This window comes from Heterodontus francisci, chromosome 31, assembly GCF_036365525.1.
Source record: "Heterodontus francisci isolate sHetFra1 chromosome 31, sHetFra1.hap1, whole genome shotgun sequence".
Taxonomy (NCBI): domain Eukaryota; kingdom Metazoa; phylum Chordata; class Chondrichthyes; order Heterodontiformes; family Heterodontidae; genus Heterodontus; species Heterodontus francisci.
The window spans coordinates 50,490,780-50,512,599 of record NC_090401.1 but is presented as its reverse complement, the minus strand read 5'-3'; the positions used below and the strand labels follow the sequence as shown (position 1 = coordinate 50,512,599).

At 46.3% G+C, this 21,820-nt stretch overlaps 2 protein-coding genes across 4 annotated transcripts in view; one reads left to right on the top strand and one right to left on the bottom strand.

Annotated features, from left to right (window-relative positions):
* The window catches only part of pum1 (pumilio RNA-binding family member 1), a 170,673-nt gene extending 149,072 nt beyond the window's left edge, over positions 1–21,601 (bottom strand). The window contains exons 1-3 of one of the 3 annotated variants that reach the window (XM_068011556.1): positions 21,329–21,601; positions 20,198–20,298; positions 17,183–17,306 (exon numbers count right to left, since the gene is read on the bottom strand). The gene's annotated coding sequence lies outside the window, so the exon portion shown is untranslated. The remainder of the gene's footprint in view (positions 1–17,182; positions 17,307–20,197; positions 20,299–21,328) is intronic. The other 2 variants (XM_068011557.1, XM_068011558.1) reach the window with 2 other exon arrangements.
* LOC137347251 (rho-related GTP-binding protein RhoB-like) lies at positions 5,655–8,361 on the top strand. The gene has a single exon (XM_068011553.1). It carries the CDS (start codon positions 5,862–5,864, stop codon positions 6,444–6,446), a length of 585 nt encoding a protein of 194 aa, XP_067867654.1. The 5' UTR covers positions 5,655–5,861; the 3' UTR covers positions 6,447–8,361.
* Positions 21,602–21,820: the final 219 nt, after the last annotated feature.

Below are 21,820 nucleotides of genomic sequence, written 5' to 3'. Positions count from 1 at the left end.
CCAATCAAGGCAAAGTCACTGTCCGGTGACTGCTTCCAACAGTTTAAGGTTGGGACCCGCATCTGACCACGATGTTGGGGGGTCCCAACATAAAACGCAAAATCCTGCCCCTTGTTTCCAAATCCCTCCATGGCCTCCGGCACATTCTCATCTCTCTAACCCCCTCCAGTCATAGAGTCATACAGCACAGAAACAGGCCCTTCAGCCCATCGTGAGTCCTACACCCCTGGGGTATCTTAAATCCTCTATTTTAAATCGCTCCACCAAAAGCGGCCATGCTTTCAGCTGCCAAGGCCCTAAATTCTGGAATTCCCTCCCTAAACCTTTTTGCCTCTCCTCCTCTAAGACCTACCTCTTTGACCAAGCTTTTGGTCCTGTCCTTATATCTCCATCTTATATCTTTCACCTGTCCTTATATCTCCATCTGTGGCTTGGTGTCAAACCTTGGGCGATAACATGCCTGTGAAATGCCTTGGGGCATTGTATTATGTTAAAGGTGCTATATAAATGCAAACTTTTGTTGTTGGAAGAACCATATGGTTGACCTGTAGTGTCGAGTAAAGGTCTGCTACCTGACCCAAACCCGAGGCACTTCCAGGTCTGGCATTCGGGCTCAGGTCAGGGCGGGCTGGATCGGACACGCTCTATCACCACCTCAGGTAAGTGACTCTAATGTTAATTTACTTTTTGGACTTTAAAGGTGGTTTCGTTAGTTATTTTAAGCTTGTGCAGGTAAAGAACAAAGTGAAAAATGGAAGGTAGGCTAACTGATGGTCGGGTCGGATCGGGTTGGGCACGGGAAAAAAATGGAAGGACTCGGGTCGGGCCGGGCTCGGTTCAGGTCTCATTTGCAGACCTGAGCCGGCCTTTAGTGTCAACATTCTGAGCAATGAGCAAAAACTGGAGACACGCTTGACTTTTCAGCCTTGAAAGGAAATCCCCAAGAGGTTTATAAAATAGTTAGGGAAAGGTAAATCAGGAATATTTGCTGTAAACTGAATTGAATTTGAAGGAAGTGGGGGGATGATAAGAGGCCAGAATTGGAGGAACGCAAGGATCCTGGGTGGTTGTAGGAGGTTAGAGATAGGGAGGGATGAGGATATGGAGAGATTGGAAACAAAAAAAATGTGAGGGGCCTGGATAGAATGGATAGGAAGGATTTACTTCCCTTAACAGAAAGGGCAATAACCAGGGGGCATAGATGTAAAGTAACTGGCAGAGGATTAGAGGGGAGTTGAGGAGAAATCTTTTCATCCAGAGGGAAGTGGGGGTCTGAAACTCTGCCTGAAAGGGCGATAGAGGCAGAAACCCTCATCACATTTAAAAAGTACTTGGATATGCACTTGAAGTATTGTAACCGACAGGGCTATAGACCAAGAGCTGGAAAGTGGGATTCGGCTGGCTCGCTCTTGGCCAGCACAGACATGAAGGGGCAAATGGCCTCCTTTTGTGCCCGTTGCGTAAATTTTCTATGGTGACGCACAATTTTTTTCGGCATCGCTGAACAGACCAAATTACAATTTCAAATTTATCTGGTGATCTTAAATAATTTTCTAATTCCTTTTTCTCAGAAGTGTGGCTCAGCTGGTTTCATGCCTTCCCAACTCTTCAAAATGCTGGGAGCAGCCTGCAGTAAGATAGTCGGCCTGCATGTGGCACTGCCTAGCACGGCTTTCTTTGCAACAGAAAGCAAGTGAAACAAAGAAAAGCGGTCAGATCGTTAACTCTTTCATCACAAAAACAGGCCTAAAAAAGAAAACGTTATCGCTCCTGCTGTACAGTTCACCTGGAAAATTCTCTAATCAAGAGCTACAGGAAATCACAATTAACTGACAAAGCACTTGCAACAGTGCTTTCTGTACATTGGTCTGTCCAGCACATGCAATTCTTCCCCTCCCTCTAAACACTGATCAACACTACACTGGGGTAATAGGCTTAGACAGGAGGGGCATAATCAGATGCTGCTCTGGGAACAAATACCTTTCTCTTCTCACTCCAAAATTCAGGCAAGTAAGTTGGGGTGATGTGAGGGACAGACAGACTGGCATTTTCCTCTCCCCTGTAATTCCTTTTTCAGATTAATTATTAATTGGCAGTTTACCAGAGGGGGGGAAAAACACATTTAGAATTTCCACAAGTCATCAATCTTCATTTAACACGCATGACTTCTTCAGAGTGAGCAAGTTGTTATTTGATTTGAAGCATTTTCAATCAGAAAAAAATCCCTTAATTCACAAAAAGCCCTTTCTTGATGTCTCGCTGGATGCAAGATCCGAGGTGCGAGGGCGTTTGTTTACCTTTTTTTTTGGATTCAAACATAGAATTTAGTAATTTTGCAGAACTCTGATCTAACTTGTTTTTTTAAAAAAAATGAAGCAACAGGCATTTGCAAACCTTAAGATCAAGACCACCGATTTGAACCCAACAAAGCAGATTCTTTATGATGTGGGGATTTAAGGGAATATGCCTGATATTTTTGGGTGATCGTATTTTTGCAAATCGTGTCCAATCTTTCTGGGGGAAAACCACAAGGCGGTGGCACATTAACAGCAGTTGCCTCACCATTCCTTCCTCATTTCCCACAAGTTCGCCCACACGAATGACGACTATCTGAAGCAGAAACAGATCACAAAAAAAAGGAAAAATCGCTAATGTTGGAAGGTGCACAGGTCAGTCGGTGGGTAAAAGGCCTGAAGTGAAAGGGCTGTTTACGGTTCTGGATTCAAATTTAGAACCTGAAGTTTAGTCACTTTTGCAAAATTCTGAATAAAACCGAAGCTTGTTTAAAAAAAAAAGGAATACACCCTTTACACATCTTATGCTCAAGGCCGCTGATTTTAACATGACTGAATGAGAGGTCAACAACATTTTGGGTGCAGCGCCTCCATCATAACTGTTATTTCGCTTCCCTCACGAGAAAAAACATGAATAAAAGGACCCCAAACGTTAACCTATCTTTTCAATTTCCAGATTCTGACACAGCTGTTCTTGATTTACAGCATTTCTTATTTCTACATTACCAATGGATCAAAACTTAGCAGCATTTTAATTCCATGTAGATGAGAGGCAATGTTGTGAACACAGGGCAACAGTAGAGAAGCAGATCACGCAGTAGGGCAGTGACATCCCACAAACTCAAAATGTCCCCTAATCAGCAGCGATAAGTACAGCAAAGTATCCTGTCACATTATTCCTTCATTGCTCTGATCAGAGATGGGGGAGGGGAGTGGGGGGAGGGGGAGGGCAGAGGGAAGGGAGGAGAGTGGGAGAGGAGGGGGAGAGGAGGGGAAGGCGGTGGGGGGTGATGGTGGGTAGGTTTGGACTCTGATCAGACATTTCCTCTTCAGTGATTTTTTTTTTCCTTTTTCTCCCTCTCAAGTTTCCGTTTTTGTCAGCTACAGGAGGGACAAGGACCTCGGCAAGTTACAATTTCTGCCTGGCACGAAAGCCCAGAAACAAGAGCTGCAATTGGAGGTTTCACAACGGTCTAGCTGAACGGAGAAAAGGGAATCCAAGTAAAAGGAAGTGCACAATGGAAGTAGCTATATGCTGCCTTTTGAAGCCCTGGTGGTTCTGTGTATGCATTTTTTCCTCCCCATTTGCAAGCAAGAAAATAGCCAAATGCAGAAGTGCCTTTTCCGTACCCGGGCTACTGTTAAGTTATATCAAAGAGGGCTGTGTTACAAAATGTTAAATGCTCTTTATTTCTGACAGGATTTGCCCTCCCCTCTCCCTGAAGGCACGCACTTATGCTGGGGTTAGGGAACTGGGAAAACGTTGGAATACAACAACAACAACACCTTGCATTTATATAGCACCGTTAATGTAGTAAAACGTCCCGCGTCGCCTCACAGGAGGGTCAATTAAACAGACATTTGACACCGAGTCGCGTAACGAGACATTAGGACAGGTGATCAAAAGCTTGCCAAAGAGTTAGGTTACACTGTCCAGGCGTCTGGGTGAACTGGGGATTGGGGGATTGAACAAACACCTCTGCCTCATTGAGCTCCAGGCTGGTCTACCAATCACGTGGAGCAAATATTACTTCCCCAGGGCAGTTAGATTATTAAAACTCTTCCCACTGGCCTGGCTCATAGTTCCACCGCCTCGCACAGGAGTGAGACTTACAGCAAAGAAAGGACTTGTATATCTTGCACGCCTTTCACAATCTCAGGACATTCCAAAGCTCTCTGCAGCCAATGAAGTACTTGTCACTGTTGTAATGTAGGAAACATGGAAGCCAATTTGCACACAGCAAGCTCCTGCAAACAGCACTGAAATAAATGCCCAGATAATGTGTTTTTTTCAGAGATACAAAAGCAAAATACTGAGAATGCTGGAAATCTGAAATAAAAACAGAAAATGCCAGAAATACTCTGCAGGTCTGGCAACATTTGTGGAGAGAGAAACAGAGTTAATGTTTCAGGGCGACCTTTCGTCAGAACAGTGTGGTAAGAGGTCATCGGTCTGAAATGTTATCTGTTTCTCGCTCCACAGATACTACCTGACCTGCTGAGTATTTCCAGCTTTTTTCTATTTTTCCTTAGTCATGTCAATGAGGGTTTAAATATTGGCCAGGACACTGGGGAGAACGCCCTCTTCTACTTCAAAATGGTGCCATGGGATCTTCTCTGTCCAGGCAAGAGGGCCTCGGTTTGACATCACATCCGAAAGACAGCAGCAACTGGGCTGCTACATTGGGCTTCAGCACCTCGACTAAGGGAGGCATCAATTCGCCAGGACTCCTGGTCCTCGTCACTAATGAGTGGCCGCGGTTACAAGGGCGAGGCCTGCAGCTGGGCTTCTGTTTCCTCCTCCATTTCCTGGAACAAAACCTTGAAAGGAAGGGGAATGGGGGGAGGCCTGCAAACAGGCTATGCTAATAATCTAGTCCAGCAGATTCTGGAGGCCTGGATAGTACACTTTGCTCTATCTTTCCAGCATCCAGGCTAGAAAAATAGTCAGAGTCATTGCAGCACAGAAGGAAGCCATTTGGCCCATCGAGTCCATGCTAGCTCTCTACAGCAATCCAATCAGTCACAATCCCCTGCTCTATCCCCATAGCTCTGCAAGTTTATTTCCTTCAAGTGCCTATCCAATTTGCTTTTGAAATCATTGATCATCTCTGCTTCAAGGACCCTCACATCCTTCCTAAAGTGTGGTGACCAAACACCAGTAAGCCAAATTATAAACAGACGGCATCTACAATTTCAGTTCCAATAAGCCTGGGATCCCATAGCACCAGAAGAAGGGAGCTTGGCTTGTTCTGGCCTAGTTAAAAAAGAAGTTTGCCTGGCAACAAAGATTTCTCAGTGTGTACAGCTGTAATTACAGGGGAGGATAGTTACGAGGAGAATCCACATTACTTCTGTATCGTAATCCATTCCTGTATAGCAGAGCACAAGGTCTTAGAGAAGAGTAACACACTGCAATTTCATTAAAAAAATAAAAACCATGAACTGTGCAAGCCACCTCAAAAGAGAAGTCTGTGTTGACAAAGTTAGATTAGAGCCTGGGTTATACTCAGCTGTTCATTCTTTTTTACTATTGCTAGCCAATCATTTCACCTTTTATTGTTTATTTCATGTGAAGTGTTGGCTCACTCCCATGACCAGTTGAACGTGATTGGGAGGTCAACATTCCAACCCGCCCATAGAACCCAACCAGTTCCACCTTGCTTTCCTACTTCGAACTCAGCAACATATCCAGAGAGTACGTTATCTACAGCTGAGCAATGTGTCTGTGCTTGTACACTTTGGCTACACCCTGACTGGCAACACTACCTGTAACAACTTCACTCCTCAGTGTTGGGGAAGGAGAGTACGTTGAAATATTTTTGGACATCAAATTAACGGAAGATCATGACGACTGTACGGAGGAAGCTGGTGGTGGTTGGTGACGGTGGTTGTGGTAAAACAAGTTTGTTGTTTGTGTTAAGCAAGGACGAGTTCCCTGAAGGTTACGTCCCAACTGTCTTCGACACCTACGTGGCCGATATCATTGTGGATGAGAAGCAGGTGGAACTGGCGCTCTGGGACACAGCCGGACAAGAGGACTACGACCGCCTGCGGCCTCTCTCCTATCCCGACACCGACGTCATCCTGATCTGCTTCTCGGTGGACAGCCCTGATTCCCTGAGCAACATCCCGGAAAAGTGGATGGCTGAGGTCAAGCACTTCTGCCCCGGTGTGCCAGTGGTGTTGGTGGGCAACAAGAAGGACCTGCGGAGTGACGAGCGGGTCCGCAAGGAACTGGCGAGGAGCAAGAGGGAGCCGGTGAGGTGGGAAGAGGGCCGGGCCATGGCGGAGATGATTGGCGCCTACGATTACCTAGAATGCTCGGCCAAGACAAAAGAAGGCGTCTGGGAGGTTTTCGAAACTGCCACCAGGGCCACCTTTAATGCCACAGAGCTGGCATGCTTCAACTGTGCGTGCACGATGATGTAAAAAGGACAGGACTGGGAAGGACCAAGATATCAACTTTACCAGAAAGACAAACATCTTAATCTGTCGGAGCAGGACATTTTTCTACTGGGGTGGGGGTGGGGAAATAAGAATCGCGTGGGGATCTAGAACACTCTTCAAACAACACATTAGCTGTGACTCAGTGGTTAGCAGTCTTACCTCTGAGTCACAAGGCTGTGGGTTCAAGTTCCGCTACAGAGATCTGAGCGCAAAATCCAGGCTGAGGCTTTCAGTGCCAGTAGTTGAGGGAATACTGCATTGTTGGAAGTGCTGTCATCTCAGATGAGTAGTTAAACTGAGACTCTGTCTGCCCTCTCAGGCACTATTGCGAAGAAGAACAGGGGAGTTAATTTACTTCATTGCTGTCTATGGCATCTTGCTGTGTGGAATCGGCTGCTGTGTCTCCTTCATTACAACAGTGACGACACTTCAAAAGTACATCATTGCTGTAAAGTGCTTTGGTATGTTCTGAAGTTGCAAAAGGCACTATATAAATGCATGTTTTTCTTTGTCTTTTTAACAAATGTTCCAAGTGGCTTCAAATCATACAGACATCTTCTGTTAGGAAATAAATGGAAAGTATTTTCTAGGACACCAGATGACTAAGTTATAGTTCAGTTACTGTTCAAATTTATTCATGACCTACATTTTCTGTTAAAGGGATAGGCCATGAAGGAAAAGGTGTATATTCTCTGCTCTTTAATAATTTTCTGCCTTTATACTCGCATGTTCCTCTTTGCCAGCATTTGGGAAGTGGAAAATAATATCCAGTGTTTCATTGGATACTTTCCCTTGTTTATGAAAGAAAGAGTGAGCAAGGTTGTGACAATTAGGTCACACGTTCTGCTAATTGATAGTTCATATATAATCAGATTTAATCTTCCTCGTTTGTGCAGAGGGCAAAGACTGAGATTGGCATTGTATTAATTCAGGCCAGTTCATGGTTTGAGCCCTGGTCTGTGTAGAGTTAACTGATTTCAGTCAGAGAAGCTGCTGAGCAAAAGAATTAGCCCAATGTCTGTTGTATTGAACAGGGTGGGTGGGGGAGGGGTGAACTGGATTAAAGTTAGTCAGGGTTTCTCCAGCACTGAGTGCTACACAGGGCACCCTTGCTGTAAAGTGTGCTTGCACTGAGCGAGAACCAGGATTGGGCTGTGCTGCGATGCCCTCCATGGTCGAATATCCTGCCGGCACTTGCCTCCTGCACCAACCTACGCATGGAATGCCCACCTGGGCAAGAGGTGGAACTGCACGGGGGCGAGGGCTGGAAGAGAAATAAAAGAACAATCCTAGTTCTCACCACAGAGCACACAGCATCTGAGGCCGGTTTGAACTTACTGCTACGTGGCAGCTCAACTGCCAAGGAATGTAGCACTGGCTGTTCCAGGAACTCAGCCTTGCGGAAAAGAGGCACTGAGGAGGTTTCAAAATGGGCAAGGAAGAGGGAGTAGGTGACGGCTCTGGGCAAGAATCCACCAACTCTCGCATTCCCTCCCTTAACTCCGTGCAGTAGCCAAGGGGGAACTGAGTCCCGCAGACCAGGAAGACCCATCCCTGGTCTGTGTTGGGATAGTTTGCCGGCAGCGATGGGTGTAGTGACCAAATGTGACCCTCCTGCCGAGCAAAGGCGAGGACATCCACCAGCCAGGGCCCGCTCTCCCAATCACCATCTGGTCAGCACTGCTGGAGAACAGGTGTCCAGCAGGGATAGGATAGGATAGGATAGGGACATCACTCTCCTGCCCTCCGGCTAGACAGCCTGCCAGCACTCACTGAGCCAAAGGGTGGAAAATGTCTGCACCAACCGAAGCCCATTAAGGAGTCAGCGCCTTCAGGAAAGGAGGGCAGAAAACTGAAACTAAACGCACTGAGCTGAATATAAAACCAGACAAGGTGGGGGGGGGGGGCAGAGGACAACCAGACAAGGTGGGGGGGGGGGGGCAGAGGACCCACCAGATGAGAGGGTGGGGGCGGGCCCATCAGATAAGGGGGAGAAGATTCTCATCAGCTGCATTTGCTTGTAGGCCCAATAGAAAAGTTAGAGAGACTCCAGCAGTAGTTGTTGTAATCATCTCAGAAGCTGCTGCCTCTGGCGAGACTAACTTGTATCACTGACACGGTCCCCACATGCAGCAAGTGAATCAATGGGCAAGAAATGGGAAAACAGAAAGGGAGGACTGCTGGGAGGAGAGGGTGGGTACCCTAGCCACTCTTCTCATGTCTGCATTGCTATGGTGGGTGGGGAGACTAAAATGATTTATTAAGTTCACTAAGCACTTAACTTTTTTTCCTTTGAGAAGAGGAGAGGCCAGAGTTAAACATTAGCTTGTTTATTTGGATTGGGTCAGTAGATAGCAATGTACAGTGAACATTTACCCAGGTCAAACTACAGGATCGGCATGTACACCTGCATGTTTCCTGGGAACTTCCCTGGGATTTCATCTGGATCTTCAACAATCCTTCTGACCATTCCCATTCCAGATATTTTCACGATGGGGGAATGGTTGAGATCAGTGGATGTGTTGCTGTGAAATACTTCCAATAAATGAACAGTTGGGTTAAAGCAAATGGTTTAAACTGGTTTTTTTTCCCTTCAAGGATGTGGTTTTTGCAACACATTTTCTTCACAAGAAAATAAAAAGTGACAAAGTAAAATGACGCTGTTAAACAAACAAACCACTAACATGAAGATTTGAAAGGCGGAGTCATCTTGTTGCCATTTGCACTGTCCTTTCACCTTGAGATTGAAGTTCAAATCCAGCCAAAACTGACAAGATTATAATCTCCGAATATCTGTTGGCTAAAACCATCCAATTATGGCCGAATAGCCATTATCCAGTTCTTGAAAAGACAGAGGCACACATACCACAACTATGTCTTCTCATGAGCTCAGACGTTACGGCTCAGTCGGTAGCACACTAGTCTCCGAGCCAGAACGTAGAGAGGTCAAGTGACCCTCCAGAGCGTCGAACACATAATCCAGGCTGACACCCTTGGTGCAGTACTGAGGGAGCGCTGTACAGTCAGAGGTACCCGAGACGTTTAACCAAGGCTTTGTCTGCCCTCTCAGGTGATCGTAAATGATCCCATGGGACTGTTTAAAAACAAAAATCAGATTATCTGGTCATTTTTGGGACCTTGCTGTGCTTTGGGAGGTCCACAGGTCACAAAAGGTGCTATAGAAATGAAAGTTCTTCATTCTTTCTAAGCTCAGAGTGGCCAAAGTAATGGCTGGTGTGGCAATCAGGAGATTTGTAGATCTCACAGTCACACATTAAACTGGATTTATAAGTTCCACTGATAAGGTTTTATACCCGGATCAGTGTGTACTCTATCTGAACAATGGTTTGTTCGTTACAAAGTACGTCTTTGAAACTTGATGTTCTTTGTGCTCGGTGAAGATAGTTAACTTGTTCCTCATTGGAATCAGTCATATGTCAGAACACAGGGGCAGGTGTATAGAGAGTGAGAGAGAGAGAGAGGGGGCGGGGAGGAGGTCAGCTGATGGCTCCCAAATACAAGATCCCCTTTCTGCACTCCATGTAAATTAATCCACACTGATCACAAAATCCGAGGTTCAATCCCTCCTCTCTACTGAGTTTAGCTGATTTCAGCCAGTGCAGCGCTTAACATGGTCAAAGTGGCCCTTGAATCCCAATCCTAGACAGAAGAGGGAAAAAAAAATCAGGCAGGGTCCCAACACCTGATGGCTATCAAGTGACACTGGCTGCAAAGCATATGGTTGTTCAATAAGGATGGGCTGGACCAGACTGCAATGCCCCAAAATAAGACTTCAACATTCACTGTCCAGGGTCACATGTAACAAATGGCTACCTGGGCCTCAAAATACCGTGGAACCCTAACCCAGTGTAACTCACCACAACACCACAAACCTCCACATGGGACAATTACAAATCCATCGGGCCTGGATGCATTTGTCCACTCTCCTGTTTTTCCAGTTTCCTTTTCTCATCGCCTGGAGATGGCAACCCTCCCTGAGAATACGGAGGTCAATATGTATCCTGGTCCACGTAGAACCATAGAAAGGTGACGGCACAGAAAGAGGCCATTCAGCCCATTGTGTCTGCGCGGCTGAAAAAACTAGCCAATCTAATCCCACCTTCCAGCACCTGGTCCATAGCCTTGCAGGTTACAGCCCTTCAGGTGCATGTCCAGGTACCTTTTAAATGAGTTGAGGGTTTCTGCCTCCACCACCATTCCTGGCAGTGAATTCCAGACACCCACCACCCTCTGGGTGAAAAAGTTTTTCCTCATGTCCCCTCTAATCCTCCTTCTACCAATCACCTTAAACATGTGCCCCCTGGTAATTGATCTCTCCACTCAGGGAAACAGGTCCTTTCTGTCTACACTCTCTCGGCCCCTCGTGGTTTTGTACACCTCTATTAAGTCACTCCTCAGCCTCCTCTATTCTGAGGAAAACAACCCTCGCCAATCCAATCTTTCCTCAAAGCTGGCAACATTCTTGTAAATCTTCTCTGTACTCCCTCCACAGCAATTATGTCCTTCCTGTAATGTGGTGACCAGAACTGCACGCAATACTCCAGCTGTGGCCGAACCAGCCTTTAACCAGGTGTGAGAACAGGAACCCGACTTGAGACTATCCTGATCTGTATGGGTTCAGAAACTGTGTGGTACTCACGACCCTGAGCCATGATTTTGGGGTAATGAATGGGGAAAGAAAAAATGTTAGTCTGCATCCGTGTTAGAAGCCCCTGCTCAAGGTGCTGTGCAGAGACGTTTCCTGAATATGCAAATACAGAGTAGGCCTGAGCAGGTGCTGACACTGGCATTGGCTATACTTGCCATAGAGGAAGTGCAGAAGGTCACCAGGCTGATTCCTGGGATGGTGGGATTGTCCTATGAGGGGAGTTCGAGGAGACAGGGCCTGCATTCTCTGGAGTTTAGAAGAATGAGAGGATATCTCATAGAAACTCACAAAATTCTTAAAGGGAGAGACAGGGTAGATGCAGAAATAATGTTTGCCCTGACTGTGGGATCGAGAACCAGGGGACACAATCTCAGGATAAAGGAGAAGCCATTTAGGACTGAGATGAGGAGGAACTTCTTCACTCAGAGGGTGGTGAATCTTTGGCTCTCTCTTTCCCAGAGGCTGGTGCAAGCTCAGTCACTGAGTAAGTTCAAGACAGAGATTGATAGATTTCTAGTTGCTAATGACACCAAGGGATATGGGGACAGCACAGGAATATGGTGTTGAGGGAGACGATCAGCCATGATCTAGAATGGCAGAGTAAGCTTGAAGGGCTGAATGGCCTGCTCCTATGTTCCTATCTGCTTCATCAGGGCAAGTGAAGTGCCAGCCACTAATCAATTGGTGATTATGCTGGTCCATCCACAGCACCAGAGCTGGTTTACAGTCCTGGGAGTGTCGCTCATGTTGCGAGGAGCAGCATATGTTTATAGAGTCATAGAGTCGTACAGCATAGAAACAGGCCCTTCGGCCCACCGCGTCCATGCCGGCCATAATGCCTATCTATATTAATCCCATTTGCCTGCATTAATTCCATATTCCTCTATGCCTTGCTCATTCAAGTACCTGTCCAGATGCCTCTTAAATGTTGCTACTGTTTCTGCCTCCATCACCTCCTCAGGCAGCTCATTCCAGATACCCACTATTCTTTGTGTGAACAATTTACCCCTTTGATCCCCTTTAAACCTCCTCCCTCTCACCTTAAATCTATGCCCTCTAGTTTTAGTCACCCCTATGGGAAACAGACTCTGGCTATCTACCCTATCTATGCCTCTATCATGTCCCCTCTCAGCCTCCTTCGCTGCAGGGAAAACTGACCCAGCCTATCCAATCTCTCTTTATAACTCAAGCCCTCCGAACCAGGCAACATCCTTATGAATCTTTTCTGCACCCTCTCTAGCTTAATCACATCTTTCCTGTAGTGCGGCTACCAGAATTGCACACAGTATTCCAAATGCGGCCTAACCAACGTTGTATACGACTGTAACATGACGTCCCAACTCTTGTACTCAATGCCTCGGCCGATGAAGGCAAGCATGCCATACACCTTCTTCCCCACCCTGTCTACCTGTGTTGCCACTTTCAGGGAACTATGTACTTTCACCCCAAGGTCTCTCTGCTCAAGAACCCTCCCCAGGGCCCTGCCATTCACTGTATATGTCCTGCCCTGGTTTAACTTCCAAAAATCCAGCACTTCACACTTGTCTGCATTAATTTCCATTTGCCACTCCCTTGCCCACTTTCCCAGTTGATCTATATCCTGTTGTAACCTTAGACAACCTTCTTCACTGTCCACTATACCACCAATTTTGGTGTCATCTGCAAACTTACTAATCATGCCCCCTACATTCACATCCAAGTCATTAATATGACTGGCAGCATAGTGGCGCAGTGGTTAGCACCGCAGCCTCACAGCTCCAGCGACCCGGGTCCAATTCTGGGTACTGCCTGTGCGGAGTTTGCAAGTTCTCCGTGACCACGTGGGTTTCCGCCGGGTGCTCTGGTTTCCTCCCACACAGCCAAAGACTTGCACGTTGATAGGTAAATTGGCCATTATAAATTTCCCCTAGTATAGGTAGGTGGTAGGGGAATTGAAGGAAGGTGGGGATGTGGTAGGAATATGGGATTAATGTAGGATTAGTATAAATGGGTGGTTGATGGTCGGCACAGACTCGGTGGGCCGAAGGGCCTGTTTCAGTGCTGTATCTCTAAAAAAAAATATATGACAAACAGAGGGCCCAGCACCGATCTCTGTGGCACACCACTGGTCACCGGCCTCCAATCTGAAAAACAACCCTCCACTACCACTCTCTGCCTCCTATCACCAAGTCAATTTTGTAACCAATTGGCTAGCTCACCCTGGATCCCATGTGTTTGAACCTTCTGGACCAGCCTACCATGCGGGACCTTGTCAAAGGCCTTGCTAAAGTCCATGTAGACAACGTCCAGCGCCCTGCCCTCGTCAATCCTCTTGGTCACCTCCTCGAAAAACTCAAACAAATTTGTGAGACATGATTTCCCACGCACAAAGCCATGCTGACTATCCCTAATCAGACCTTGCCTTTCCAAATGCATATAAATCCTGTCTCTCAGAATCCCTTCCAATAACTTTCCCACCACTGATGTAAGGCTCACCGACCTGTAGTTCCCTGGCTTAACCCTGCTGCCCTTCTTAAATAAAGGCACATTAGCTATCCTCCAGTCTTCCGGTACCTCACCCGTGGCCAACGATGATTCAAAAATCTCTGCCAGGACCCCAGCAATCTCCTCCCTTGCTTCTCACAGCATCCTAGGATACACCTAGTCAGGCCCTGGGGATTTATCCACCTTAATGTGCTTCAAAACCTCCAACACCTCCTCCTTTGTAATGTTGATATGCTCCAGGATATCGGTGTTCCCTCCCTTGAACTCACTAGCTTCCATGACCTTCTCCACGGTAAATACAGACGAAAAATATTCATTTTAAGACCTCGCCCATTTCCCGTGGCTCCACACATAGATTGCCACACTGATCCTTAAGGGGACCTACTCTCTCCCCAGCTACCCTTTTACTCTTAATATACTTATAGAATCTTTTAGGATTCTCCTTTATCTTATCTGCCAGGGAAATCTCATGGCCCCTTTTCGCCCTCCCAATTTCCTTCTTAAGTGTAGTCCTACATCCCCTATACTCCTCGAGGGACTCGCTTGATCCCAGCTGCCTATACCTGACATATGCCTCCTTCTTTGTCCTGACCAGACCCTCAATATCCCTCGTCAACCAAGGTTCCCTAAACTTGCCAGCCTTTCCCTTCCATCTAACAGGAACATGCCGGCCCTGAACTCTTCATATCTCACTTTTAAAAGCCTCCCACTTGCCAGACGTCCCTTTACCTGTAAACAGCCTCTCCCATTCAACTTTTGAGAGTTCCTGTCTGATGCCATCGAAATTAGCCTTCCCCCAATTTAGGACTTCAACCTGAGGACCAGTCCTATCCTTTTTCCATAACTATCTTGAAGTTAATAAGAGTTATGATCACTGGTCCCAAAGTGATCCCCCACTGACACATCAACCACCTGCCCATCCTCATTTCCTAAGAGGAGGTCGAGTGTAGCCCCTTCTCTAGTAGGGCCAGCCACATACTGCTTCAGGAAACTATCCTGGACACACTTAACAAATTCCTCCCCATCTGATCCCTTAGCACTAAGGCAGTCCCAGTCAATATTAGGGAAGTTAAAATCACCGACTATTACAACCCTATAATTCCTACACCTATCTGTGATTTCCCTACATATATGCTCCTCCACTTCCCTCTGACTATTGGGGGGGCCTATAGTATAATCCCATCAAAGTGATCACCCCTTTCTTATTTCTAAGTTCTACCCATATGGCCTCGCTGGACGTTCTCCCCGGGATATCCTCTCTAAGTACTGCCGTGATGTCCTGCCTAATCAATAGTGCAACTCCCCCTCCTCTCTTATCTCCACCTCTGCCATGCCGGAAGGATCGGTACCCCGGAACGTTGAGCTGCCAGTCCTGCCCATCCCTCAACCACATTTCCGTAATAGCTGTAATATCACAATCCCATGTACCAATCCATGTTCTGAGTTCATCTGCTTCACCTGTAAGGCTTCTTGTATTAATGTCAATGCAGTTTAGCCTATCAGACCTTCCACGCTCCCTGTCCTGCCCCTGCCCGGCCTGCCTACTGGACTTGCTTGCTTTAACCTCTATATTTGCATCAACTATCTCATCGGAGAGACTACTGCTTTGGGTCCCAACCCCCTGCCAGACTAGCTTAAACCCTTCCAAGTAGTACCAGCAAACCTACCTGCACCTCTGCACCAGAAGAGATCCCAATGATCCAAGTAGCTGAAGCCCTCCCGCCTACACCAGCTCTTCAGCTCTTTGCCTTATCCTCCTATTCCTACCCTCACTAGCATGTGGCACAAGGAATAATCCTGAGATTACAGCCCTAGAGGTCCTGCTTTTTAACCTTCTGCCTAACTCCCTATATTCATTTTGCAGGACCTCATCTCTCTTCCTGCCTATGTCGTTAGTACCAATATGGACCACGACCTCTGGCTGCTCACCCTCTCCTTTCAGAACGTCCTGCAGCAGCTCTGAGACATCCTTGACCCTATCACCAGGGAGGCAACATACCATCCTGGAGTCTCGTTTGTGGCCACAGAAACGCCTATCTGCATCCCTTACGATAGAATCCCCTATCACTATAGCTCTTCCAACCCTTTTCCTCCCCTGCTGTGCAGCAGAGCCCTCCATGGTGCCACGAACCTGGCTGTTGCTGCTTTCCCCGGGAGGTCATCCCCCCAACAGTATCCAAAGCGGTATATCTGTTTGAGAGGGTGATGGCCACAGGGGACGCCTGCACTATCTGCCTGCGCCTACTACTCCGTCTGGTGGTCGCCCATCTCTTTTCTGCCTGTGCAGCCATTACCTGCGGTGTGACCACCTCACTAAATGTGCTATCCACGACGTCCTCAGCATCGCGGATGCTCCACAGTGAATCCACCCGCAGCTCCAGCTCTGTAGCGCGGGTAGCCAGTAGCTGCAGCTGGATACACCTCCTGGACACATTTCATTTCTGTAAGGTTTTTCAATGGAATTACTGAACATCCATTTTCAATTTGTCCTCTCATTCTGCAAACACCATCTCTTGCTGGGGTACAGTCTCATGGGCAGCCATACCCACTCTTCCTATATAAGCCTAAACAGTGAGCAACAGGGCTGTGAAGGGCATCACAAGCCAAGTCTTGGCCCATTCCTAACCCAGTGTCCGCAAAGGTACAGTTTATAAAATCATAGGATCATAACAAGACAGAGGGAGGCCATTCGGCCCTTTGTGCCTGTGCCACCTCTTCGGTCGAGCTATCCAATTAGTCCCACTCCCCTGTTCTTTCCCCTTAGCCCTGCAAATTTTTCATGTAAGTATTTACCCAATTTCCTTTTGAAAGATGCTATTGATTCTGCTTTCACCATCCTGTCAGGCAGAACATTCCAGATAGTATTAACTTGCTGTGTAAAAAAAAAAAAATTCTCATCTCCCCCATGTCCTTTTTTGCCATCTTATCTCTGTGTCCTTTGGTTACCGAACCTCCTGTAACTGGAAACAATTTCTCCCTGTCTACTCTATCAAAACCCTTCATAATTTTGAACACCTCTATTGAATCTTAACCTTCTTTGTTCTAAGGAGAACAACCCCAGCTTCTCTAGTCTCTCCATGTAACTGAAGTCCCTCATCCCTGGTACCATTTTGCTAAACCTTCTCTCCACGGCCCTGGCTTCCTTTCTATTCTGGGTGGTGTATTCTGGGTGGTGCCCAGAATTGGACGCAATACTCCAGCTGAGGCCTAGCACGAGTTATTGGACAGGAGCTGCAGTGAGATCTTTTTTTTCCTTAACTCAGGCCCTGACACCAATTTATGAACCTGTAGTGCAGCCCACATCTGACGTCAAGCACTGCAACGCAGAGCCAAGACGAAACCTGGAACCTATATCCTGGTCTGTTTGACTCAGCTCTGCACTGCCTCAATCTGATGAGCCCTCATGAGTGCAAATGTGCAATGGTTCAGCCAACAGATAAGAAACACTATTGATGCTCAAAATATCTGAAACAATATAAAGGTTCATTGTTTTCTCAGAACTCATAAAATACAACCTCTGTTTATACAACATGGTAAAGCAAGGTTATATAAAGATAAAACTCACACTCCCCAATGGCCTACTGGCTAACAGTACCACCAGTCACAGTCTGTGGCACACAAACGAGGAAGTGTTGGGTTCAAATCCCGGTTACTGTGGAATTAGCTCAGCCAGGATCACCATTAGGCCTCTGTGAGGGGAAAAGAAATATATTTTTTTTAAAAACGATCAGTGATTCCCCTCCAGGTCGCTATCTAGTTGCTATCCCTCTTGGAAAATGTTCACGAGTAGGTGTTGATGTTGGGTGAGGATCTGGGTGTCCACAGTTGAACACTCAAGGCCAGGCCTCCCACGTGAAGAATGGACATTTACACAAGATCCCATTGGGTAGCCAGCGGACATGGGACTGTTCTCAAGTAAGATTTGACAAGGGGAGGAGGAGGGGGAAGGGGAGACATTGACAAAACAATTTTTGCCCTAATTATAATAATGATTCATTTCCAAAAATGTGACCCACATTTGTCTGGCATCTCTGGCTACTCATCGACAGCTGAGACTTTTTCATTCAGTTTGGCAAAGGGAACCAGTCCACAGGCCAGTTGCCAGTTCTGATGAAGGGTCACTGACCTGAAATGTGAGCTCTGTTTCTCTCTCCACAGATGCTGCCTGACCTGTTGAGTATTTACAGCAATTCTTGCTTTTATTTCAATCTACAGGCCCGTCCAGTTTTCTCTCCACCCCACTTCTTGAAGTGTTGTCTCCTGCTGGAGTGAGTGTGGGATCACAGTGCTGGTAACACTTTGGTACACAGTTCCATGTCCATCCTTTACCCCTGGGCCTCGACAGCAACACTATTCACAACACCAAGGGAATTGGGGGTCTGACTGAAAGTCTCTCCCACATGCCGGGGCTGACAGCAGCTAATAGGTCACATCCACCCACAGAAAGACTGACATTTATCTAGGGTCTTCCATGACCTCAGGATGTCCCAAAGCACTTTACAGCCATTGTCGTACCTTCGAAGTGTAGTCCCTGTTGTAATGTAGAAAAAGTAGCAGCCAATTTTCACTCAGCAAGATCCCACAAGCTGCAAAGTGACTAGATAATTTGTTTCAGCGATGTTCATCGAAGGATAACTTTTGGCCAGAGAATCAGGGAGAACTCCCCTGCTCTTCTTCAAAATAGCGCCATAAGATGTCTCCCTGGGGAGACGGTGGCATCGTGGTAATGGTACTGAACTAGTAATCCAGAGGCCCAAACCAATGTCCTGGGGACACAGGTTCAAATCCCATCATGGCAACTGGTGGAATTTTTTAAAAAGAGGCACAGACACGAGGGGCCAAATGGTCTCTTTCTGTGCCTTAAACATTCTATGATTCTACCTGACAGCACCTCGTTTTAACAGCACAGCTCTGACAGTGTAGCACTCCCACAGTATTGCACTGAAGTGTCAGCTTCGATTTTGTGCTCAGGTCACATGAGTGGGGCTTGAACCCACAACCTTCTGACTCAGAGGCGAGAGTGTGACCTACTGAGCCGCAGCTGACACGAGTACATTTTCCACCCAGGGCACTGTTCCTGCACCTACAACTTATGTTACATGAGCTCCAATTCAAAAAGTTGTTTCAAAAATCATCTTCAACAGCACTAGACATCCCCAGCAAAAGACTCTATTCACACTACCCAAAAACTGCACAACATCATTTAAACTATCACTTTCGATAGCCTAAGGAGGCACAGTTCACTAAAGTTGTGTTTGACCAACCATTTTACTCACTAACCCACAACACAACAAAGGAAATTACATGGAGACACATGACTGCAGTGTGTATAACGTTACAGTGGAAAAGGTGATACAACAATCTGTATTTATGTAGCACTTTTAATGTAGTAAGATGTCTCGAAGCCCTTCACAGGAACATTACCAAACAACATTTGGCACCGGGCCACATAAGATGATGTCCTGAAAGGCGGCCAAAAGCTTGGTCAAAGAGCTAGATTTTAGGGAGCATTTTAAAGGAGGACAGAGAGGTTTAGTGAGGGGATGCTTAGTGCCTCGGCAGCTAAAGGCACAGCCGCCAGTGGTGGAGGATTACAGTAGTGGATGCGCGCAAGGCGCAGACATCTGGGAGGATTCTAAACAACAACAACAACTTGCATTTATATAGCGCCTTAACATAGTAAAACATCCCAAGGCTCTTCACAGGAGCGTTTTCACACAAAATTTGGCACCGAGACACATAAGCAGATATTATGAGAGGGTGACCAAAAGATTAGTCACTGAGGTAGGTTTTAAAGAGACTCTTAAAGGAGGAGAGAGAGACAGAGAGGGAATTCCAGAGCTTGTCAACTTTCTCCCAAAACATGGAATACATTCCAAACATATTTTCTGAAGACGCTGCCCCTGTAAAGTAGCAATTGGTCTAAAAGATACCGGCTACACAGCATCCTCCAAGACTAAAGGACGAAGGGAAAGATAGCTTTGAAAACGTAGAGGGCTGTTAGGACATGGAATGATCGCGTAGAAACTCTGGAGGAAACAAAATCCATAATAGCTTCGAAAAGGGAAGTAGATAGCTTTGTGCAAAAGAAAATATTTAAAGGCTTTAGCGAACAAACAAATGAATGTGAAGTGGTATCTCTTTCACACAGCCAGCACAGATTCAATGGGCCGAATGTCCTCCCTTTGTGGGGTAAAATTCCAATTCCATGATTACAGGGGTTTACAACCTCTGTGGCCCCAAAGCCTGGCAATTAAGCAAGAACGTGAATTAATGTAGCGCCTTTCACAAACTTTCCAAGTTTCCATGTCACCATTGAAAACAATCCATCCTTATCTGAACATGGAACCAGCAGAATTTGGTTTTCACAATCTCAGGGATGTCCCAAAGCACTTTCCAGCCAATTAATTACTTTAGAAGAGTAGTAACTGTTGTAATGTCAGAAACGCAGCAGCAAATTTCTGCACAGCAAGCTCCCACAAACAGCAATGAGAATCTATCTTTTAGTGGCATTAATTGAGGAATAAATGTTGGCCTGGACATTTTCCCTGCTCTTCAAATCGCACCTTTTTACACCCACCTGAGAGGGCAGACAGAGCCGCAGTTTAACGTCTCATCCAAACGAAGGCACCTCCAACACTGCAGCACTCCATCTAGAGTGGGACCTGAACCCACAACCTGCTAATTCAGAAGCAAGAGTGTTACCAACAGAGCCACGGTCGACACCTTAGGCCCTTAGAATCCCGTTTGGTTTCTGTTTAAATTTTGTGGGGTCAGTGGTTTGGAAAGGGCTGTTTTCGTGCCCTTGGCCTCATTGGCGGCTAAATGAAAACAGGAGGGATTGTGAAGCCGTTCACAGTCAAATAGTCTGCCAACATTTACCTTGGCAACCCGCACGTAACAACCACTTGAGTGAAGCGCAACAGAGAGTCTCGTGCTTGTGCAGCCGACCCCACAAAAAAGGGGTTGGTGGCTTCAGGCTAAGGCAAATAAAATGGGAAGAGGCGGAAGTTATAAAGGAAAGTACAAGATAATAAAACTAACAAAACACACAAACTGATTGATTCCCAAAACAAAAGACTCAATTTTTCAGATGAAATAATGGGGAGTGAGATGAGAATTCACTAAGTCATCAGCAAATAGAAAGAATGTACATTTGTATATCACCTTTCACAGCCTCAGGACATCCCATAGTGCTTTACAACCAATGAAGTACTTTTGAAGAATAGTCGCTGTTGTAATGTAGGAAATGCGTCAATTTGTGCACAGCAAGGCCCCATAAACAATAAGATAATGACCAGATCATCTCTTTCTGATATTGAGTGAGGAATAAATATTGGCCAGGATGCTGAGGGTAATTCTGCTGCTCTTTTTCAACATAGTACCCACGAGATCTTTAACATCCACGTAACAAGGCAAACGGAACCTCTGTTTAACGTCTCGTCCAAAAGACAGCACCTCCAACAGTGCAGCACTCCCTCAGTACTGCACTGGGAGTGTCAGCTTGGGATTTTGCCTCTGGTTTGCGACTTGAACCCACAACCTTCTGATTCAGAGGGGAGACAGTGCTATTAACTGCACCAGGTGAGAGAGGGAGAGGGCTGCAGGTACCCATTCCAGAGCTGGCAAAGTTGGCATGTGTTCGCCTATAATCTCCCCAAACCCCCAACACACACTTAACGAAGCCTTGTAAAGTTTGCCTGCCACTTACCTGTATTCAGAGCAGTCTCAGACCCAGCTGGAATGACATCAGTGAGTGCACACAGTATAGAGCAAGACTTTGTGACATAAGAACGTGTATGATATCAACCATGTGACTGATGGAAGTGCATCACAGAGCTTAAAGCGTGCAAGGCCTGGAATCTCCTCGCATCCTCTAACACACAGACTTTATTTTGACAGAAGCACAAACAAACAGATGGACACAGCACAGACACCAAGTAGGAAACAGCCACAACAATACATACAATCAGCTAAGAAAGGGAGAAAGGAAATGAGCTCACAGGAAATGATGTTACAGAGAAGTCAGTGCTACAGCCTTAAAGGCACATATGACGCTTCAATAATGCTGTTTATATTTTTTTTAAACTACTAGCATCAAATAATGTTAGTGCATTTTACATTTTAAAAGTAGTGACATTATGCAATTTTGCAACTGAGCTTTCTTCTCCTTTGTTTTCTCCCTTTATCCCCTATTCTCATC